Source organism: Anas acuta, chromosome 27 (assembly GCF_963932015.1).
Source record: "Anas acuta chromosome 27, bAnaAcu1.1, whole genome shotgun sequence".
NCBI lineage: Eukaryota > Metazoa > Chordata > Aves > Anseriformes > Anatidae > Anas > Anas acuta.
This window is the reverse complement of record NC_089005.1, coordinates 452,709-459,727: the sequence shown is the minus strand read 5'-3', so window position 1 is coordinate 459,727 and position 7,019 is coordinate 452,709. Positions and strand designations below refer to the sequence as shown.

Sequence of the window (7,019 nt, the reverse complement as noted above, 5' to 3'; positions counted from 1 at the left end):
TAACTGCACTGAGGAAGGCAGCACAGTAGAGATTTTTCCCAAAGTAGAGAAAGAATTGATAATATTTCTGACAGGAGTGCGTTGCCCTCTTGCCTTGAGAGTTTGAAGGGATTTTTTTTCAAAAGCCTTTCCTCCAAGCAGGTGACACGGCTGGCATGGAGGTACGGTGAGGAGACCAGACTTGCTAGGTCACGTTTTGGAAGTGTTTTATGCCAGTTTGCCCTGCAAACGTGCGAGCTCCCCGGAGCACTGGGAGCCGGCTCCTGGGCACGCTGTGCATGGCGCATGGGACCCCAGCAGCCCCCAGCGCCTTCTCTTGATGCTCCAGCATTTTGCACATTTTGCATCCCCGTGTGAGCTGTTGGTGCCTCCTGTACCAGCGCTGCCTTTCTGAGGGCCTGTCCCCAAGGGCTCAGCGTGCTGTGACCTGAGGGAGCCCCTCAGCCTCAGCACAGCTCCTTGCAGAGCGCAGCACCGAAACACCAAACCCCCAGCTTCAGAGGGTTTGGGAGCTCGGTCCAGCCTTGGCTGCCCCACTTCTCTGCTGCCCCAAGCCTGCCGGAGGTAGCTGGGGTCAGACTGAGCAGCGCCGTGCTCTGAGCGCTGCCTCTGCAAGGTGCCACCGAGCTCAGCAGTGACGGGCAGGGAGGGGACGAGGAGCTCGGCCCGGAGGTCTCAGACACGGGCTGCGCTCAGACAGATGCTATCGCCGGTGTAAGATCAAACTCCAGACACTGCCCCCGGGGCTGTGGGAACTGCAGGCAGCAGAGAGCACTTTGGTCAGCTTTCAGTGGGATTCCTGGATGCTTGGGGAGCGATGTCCCAGAAATTCCCAGGTTTGGGCTCTGTGATCCGCTCTGTAATTAGCAGCAACTGTCTCGCGGGCGCCTCTCCTCTTTGCATGCACGTCCGCGCGGCGGTCGCAGCAATATTGCAGCGGGAAGTAGCACCCAGGAAGTGTCTGGCCTGAGCCCTTCTTGCTGTAATTACGCTCCTGGCGGGGAGAACCAGCCCTGCTGGCCCAACCAGCAGGAGGGAGAGGGCTCACGGCTCAGCAGGGGCTCTGCTGCCAGCCACAAGCTTGTCCTTGTCTGCAGCGGGGTGGTGCGGGTCCTGCTCAGAGGAGGAGATGCCCCTCGAAGGGAGTGGAGCTGTGCCTGCCTCCCCTGGGGTCCTGTGGGTGCCCAAACCTCTCAGGACCTGCTGCTGGGGCTGGTATTAGGACCACCGCCCTGCTGCAGTCTGTGAATTCAGGCTGTCCCTCAGTGAATTTAAGCCTCTTTCTTCACTGCCTGTCTTTTGCCCATATCTAATTCCTCTCGGTGCCTTTTCTGTTTCATTGCAGTGCATCCAGTGCATGTTTGTGTTGCCTCTGCTGCTGACAGTGATAGACGGAGAATGAAGAAATCCCAGCACAGTCATCTGAATGTAATCTCAGCAGGGCACAGTAGGTCTCACTCTCATTTACAGTGGGAGATCTACAAGAAGAGAATTTCCTCCACCCAGATTTGCTTTGACGTTTTTTCCCTCAGCCCTACGCACAATGGGAATCAAAGCAGTGGAACTGACTTTATAGGAGAATCAAGTCAGATCTTACTCCTCGTGCAATGCAGCACGCTGCAGCAGCTAACAAAATGGGAATTTCTGTATCCGTCTGTTAAGTGAAGGTAATAACCGGACTGAATGCTTTCCCCCCCTTGCCATGTGGGTGCTGAGCTGCCCGGGGCTGTCCCCAGGCCATGCCATGGCCCCTGGGGGGGGTCCTGGTGGGCTGCAGCCAGCACAGGGTGCGGGGACACCCGACCTCCTCACCCAGAAGCGGCTGTGGCCGTGGCCTCGCCTGCAGCCGTGTGCTGGGTTTGTGCTGTCTGCAGACCGCAGGGTTTCTGTGACGCACCTCGGGCCAGGGAATCTCATCGTTTACCAGAGGAATTCCCACTTTTCTAAAGCTTTGCGCCCTGCTTTAAATAAACCATGGGGAAGCACAACCTTGAGGCTGGGATTTCAAACTTCTTGTCACCAGGAGTTCAATTCATGTTTCTCCCAGTAACTCCTTCTTGCTCTTGCGCCACGGGTTTGTTTCTGAATTAACATTAAGAAATGCAGTGCTGCGGATGCCTGCGTGGCCTTAAGGTCATCCGAGCAGCTCCTGGGCCAGCCCTAGTTGTGCCTGGAATACGCTGGTCTTGGGAAAGCGCAATTCAGAATCACTTCACGATTCTGCGTCCATGCAGCTGCTGCTGCAAGGGCCGTCATCCAAAACGGGGACAGGCGGCTGCGGGAACGCCGCTACTGCCGTGATTATCGGGCTCTCCTCCACCGGGATGGTGAAGTCCCGGGGCTGAACACGCTGATGGTAAGTGCCGGCACCTCCTCTGCAACCTGCTCTTCTAAAAATCCTTTAAAAATCCATTTTTATTGCACGAGTGCAGTATAACAAGTTGCCCTATGCCTTGGTCACAGCAAGTTGTAGCATAACTCCAGGCAGAGAACACTTGAGAAGCTTCAGCTTAGCACTGAAGAAAAAAAAAATGCAAGGAAGTTGAGATCCTGGCCTGGAAGGACCGAATCCATGGGCAGCAGGGCAGCCACAGCAACTTCTGTCCTTCTGGGTACGAGGGCGTGAGGAAGGGGTGCCCTGATGGCCAACACCCCCGGCACTCAGCGCAGTCAGCGACGGCCTCGGCTGCGGGAGGAATCTGAGCCCCCGCTGTTAGTTGGCAGCTGCGGGGCTGAGAGCACGGGGAGCTGTTAATGATGATGGGCTTTTTGCACACAGGATTATTATTTTTTTCTTTCTGGCTTGCAGCTTATTTTTTTTTCCCACCGTGGGCCTTTCAGCCCCGTTGTTCCACTCGTCTGAAGAATGTGGTAGTTTTATAATGAGCGCTCCCCCCACCCACCCCACAGCCCCGAGACCTATTCAGAGCTGCCAAATTCAGATTACTTGTGACCTAAATGGGATATAAATCCCATTCCCCAGACAGAAGGAGTTGCTGCAACAAACCACAAACCAGAGCTGGAACAGGCAGAATTCCCCGCCAAATCGAACCCCTTCGCAGTTCCACGGAAGGCAGAAGTAGAAGTAACACCGGCAGAAACTCGCTGAGTGCAAACGACTGGAGGGTGCTTAATTTGCAGAAATGGGTGAGAATGGCGAGTGTACGTCTGCTGTTTTATCTCAAACGTTAATTGACTTTTGCATATATGGTTCTGGTTCTGGTGGCTGCTTCTGTCTGTGTGTGACTTACTGTAACAGCTTCCTTTTCCCGTTTTTATTCAACTTGTGAAGTTTTCAGACTGCATCTGGTGGGGCTTCCTCTTTTGTGTGTGGTTGCTTGAAGCGTCTGCTCATTTCGGTAGCACACGCGCCCCGTGCCATGCTGCCAGTGCTGCGGGCAGCGGGCTGCCTCGCACGAGGACGTGCGTGCTGCAGGATTTACCCTCCTGCCATCCCGACCCCGTCCCAGCTCTCCCATGGCTCCTGGCCATCCCCTGCAGCTGCAGGGTGGAAGTAAGCCTTTCCTCGCTAATGAGGCCAAGCTCGTGTTTGGCAGTTCTGTCCGTTTGCTGTCAGTTAACTGGGGCACAAGTTTACTGATCGGGACTAATGTCGTCACTGGCAGAAATGTGTGCAGCGCCTCCAACGCCACAGGAGCTGAGCTGATTGGCTTTATGGGGACGTTACCAGAGGCTGCAATGGAGCAGGCTCCCCTCTCTTGTTCACGCTCTGCAGCCTGTCCCTGGAGCCAGCGCTTGGCTGCAGCACCAGCAGGATGCCCTTAGCCGTGAAGGGCAGGGGACAGGAGAACCAGGTAACTGTGAAGTAATACATGTACTGCTTTGGGGTGGGTGCGGTGTGGGTTTTCCAGCCTGAAAGGGAAAGTGCCGTTCTCCACAAGGGTTTGGCCTCTCCCAGATCTAACCCAGCTTCACATGAAGGAAGTGCACGTGGTCTTGAGCAAGTCAGTGTGGTGGTTTTACCGTACTGGGCAGCTAAACCCCACAACCGCTCTCTCACTCCCCCTCCTTTAGATGAGGAGGGGGAGAAGTAAAGCAAAGAACAACTCACGGGTTGAGATAAGGATAATTTAATTAAAGGGAAATAATTATAATAATAAAATAAAGACTACCATGAACTAACAATTTAACTAAGGGGAAATAAAAAGGGAAAGGGGAAAGGGAGGGAAAAAAAAAGGAAAATAAAAAGAAGGGAGGAAAAAAACCAAACAAAATAAATGAAGGCTATATGGAAGTGCAGAGGAAAGAAATTACTCTCTACTTCCCACAAATGAGCGATGATTGACCACGTCCTTGAAGCAAGGCCTCAACGCATGCAGCCGGTGTTCGAGAGGAGGACCGACGTCTTCCAAACGAGAGCCCACCCCTCCCCTCTTCTTCCTGTTTCCACCTTTTATTGCTGAGTGTGACATCCCATGGTATGGAATATCCCTTTGATTGGTTTAGGCCAGCTGCCCTAGTGATGTTTCTCTCCTCACCTTTTGCCCACCCCCTAGGAGGGTTAGAGAAAGGCCTAATACTGTGCCACTGCTGCTCAGCAGCAGACACAACACTGGTGTGATAACACTGCTGTTCCAGCTACAAGTACAGAGTACGGCACTGTATGGGCTGCTGCTGGGAAAGTTAACATTCCAGCCAGACCCAATACAGTCAGTTAGAATTGGAGCTCATGACTTTGCCACAGTCTCTATAACACTGCTTGGTTTCAGCTGTAAAGGTTTGCTAAATCATCACACACAACCACAGGACGGGGGCCTGCATCTCCATGTGGATGTACCCTACCAGCACCAAAAATAAGTGGAGTCAGCTCTTTCCAGACTTTATTAATTTGACTGCCAGTGTTTGCAAGGTCTGAGTTCTTTAACTGTAACCGGTTGAGAGGAAAAAAGCCCAGATCGTTGTAAACAAGCAAAATATATACTGAACAATTTTGTGTCCAAGGTATGTACAGAGGAATTAACAAGAGTAACTGTTCTGCAGATCAAGCTACAGCTTTGTAAATCCACATTTGTGCAAGGCAGAAAGCTGCACGAGAAGTCTGTTCTGGTGCCACGCAGCATGTGGCAGTGTCCATCTCCAGCCCTGTGGAGACGCTGTGGTTTTCTCTGGGACCAGCTTTGCTCCTCTCAGTACACCGTGCACCAGTTGCTGCCATCGCTGGGCATCAGCCCTCCGGTGATGAGGAGAATCAGATCCACGAACCACCAGATCCCGAGGCCTCCGAGTGTCAGCAGCTTCCCCACAGCAGTCCCCGTGTGGCCCAGGCAGAAGCGATCCACTCCGAAGCAACCCAGGAAGAACGAGTAGAGCAAAGTGGTTATAAAATAGTGCCCGGTGTACCTGCAACCGCCAGCAAGAGGTGGGTCAGAGGGGGAAGGACACGGGGCAGGGGGCTGTCAGAGCCCGGCTGCTGCCCGCTGCCGGCGGCGCGGCTCCCCCCGGCGGGTGCCGGGCTCCCTGCAGCCGGTGCCGGCTCCTACCTGATGCAGGGCTTGCTGCCGCGCAGGAAGCTCCGCGGCTCGGCGCACTCGATGCCATCCAGCGCCCGGCACTGCACCCGCGTGTGGTCCACGTCGCCGTGCGCCTGCCCGCCGAACTGGGGGGAAGGGGGGGGCTCGGGTTCAGCCTCAGCCGGCCCGGAGGCCGCCCACCCCCCCCGGTCACGGGCCCGGAGCCCGCGGCTCACCTTGACGCAGCCGTGCCCCAGCTCCTGCTGTGCTGTGGCGTTGCCGCCGTGGTCCACGGGCTCCTCGCACTCCACGAACTCCTCGGGGCTGCGGGGAGGGACGGGGCCGTCAGGGAACGGCCTGAGGGGGCCCGGCCTGACGGGACCTGCCCTGAGGGGCCCGTCCCTGCCTGAGGGGACCTGATCTGAGGGGACCTGCCCTGAGGGACCCGGCCCGGCCTTACGGGGCCTGCCCTGAGAGGCCTGGCCCGAGGGGACCTGCCCTGAAGGGCCCGTCCCTGCCTGACGAGGCCTGGCCCGAGGGGGCCCGTCCCTGCCTGAGGGGACCCGGCCCGGCCTGAGGGGACGCGGCCTGACGGGACCTGCCCTGAGGGGCCCGGCCCTGCCTGACGAGGCCTGGCCTGAGGGATCCGGCCCGAGGGGACTGTCCCTGCCTGAGGGGACCCGGCCCGGCCCGAGGGGACGCGGCCTGACGGGGCCCGCCCTGAGGGGTCCCTCCCCGCTCTCCCCGCCCTCCCCGCTCACAGGTATGTGCAGAGCACGAGCGGCGCCTGCGGGTCGCTGTAGGCCCAGGCGTTGGCGGGCGGGTCCTGCCCGGTGGGGTCGGGCTCGGAGGCGTTGTGCGGGGCGGCGCGGGAGGCCCCGCGCAGCAGCAGGAGGTTGGCGAGGAGCAGCGCGGCCTGGCCGCACAGCAGCGCGTAGCCCAGCGGCCCCCCGCGCCGCCGCGACATGGCGGCGCCCGCTGCTAGGAGACGCCGCCGCCGCCGGGCCGCCCTGCGCAGCCGCGCTGCGGGCAGCCAATGGGAGAGCGCGGAGGGAGGCGGGGATAAGCGCCGGTGGCCAATGGGAGAGCAGAGGGAAGGGGGAGAAGGGAGGAAGTGTGCGCCGGATGAGGAGGTGATTGGATGCTAGCGGGGAGGGGCAACCAATCGGAAATGAGAGGGGGCGGGATAAGGCGGCCGGGGCCTTTAAAAGGGGGCGCCGCGGGCGGTGCCGCGGGGTGTGGGCCCTGGGGCCGGTCGGGGCTGGGCTCCGTGTCCTGCTCTGCCACAGGGTGCTGGGGTGCTGCTTCCTGAAAAACACCAAATTCCCCTCCTTTAGCCAGGCAGCGCTGGGATTATTTTCAACATAAACTTTGTTTTCATGCTAGATATGATGTTACCTTTGGTGTAAATAGTTAATTCGAATAGTTAATTCGATGTCCTTTTGGCTCATCAGCTGAATCAGCTAATTTCGGCTGTCAAATTGCCGCCTTGCTCTTGCATTACCAATTTCCTGTGGAAGTGAGGCATCCAGCACGCACAATTTGTTT

The 7,019-nt window shown here is 57.5% G+C and overlaps 1 protein-coding gene across 1 annotated transcript; it reads right to left on the bottom strand.

The window, feature by feature from the left end:
- Positions 1-4,824: 4,824 nt before the first annotated feature.
- On the bottom strand, positions 4,825-6,494 carry TM2D2 (TM2 domain containing 2). Its single transcript, XM_068662121.1, has 4 exons — positions 6,233-6,494; positions 5,708-5,795; positions 5,502-5,617; positions 4,825-5,361 (listed from the first exon to the last, which is right to left on the bottom strand). Exons 1-4 carry the CDS (start codon positions 6,436-6,438, stop codon positions 5,148-5,150), a joined length of 624 nt encoding a protein of 207 aa, XP_068518222.1. The 5' UTR covers positions 6,439-6,494; the 3' UTR covers positions 4,825-5,147.
- Positions 6,495-7,019: the final 525 nt, after the last annotated feature.

Bases quoted from the DNA above. Each gene is read 5' to 3' on its own strand.
- TM2D2 (XM_068662121.1), bottom strand. From the start codon at position 6,438: ATGTCGCGGCGGCGCGGGGGGCCGCTGGGCTACGCGCTGCTGTGCGGC. The intron at 5,796-6,232 runs GTGAGCGGGGAG...CCCTCCCCGCAG, and splicing joins CTCGTGCTCTGCACATACCT to CCCCGAGGAGTTCGTGGAGT. The intron at 5,362-5,501 runs GTAGGAGCCGGC...TGGCGGTTGCAG, and splicing joins GGCAGCAAGCCCTGCATCAG to GTACACCGGGCACTATTTTA.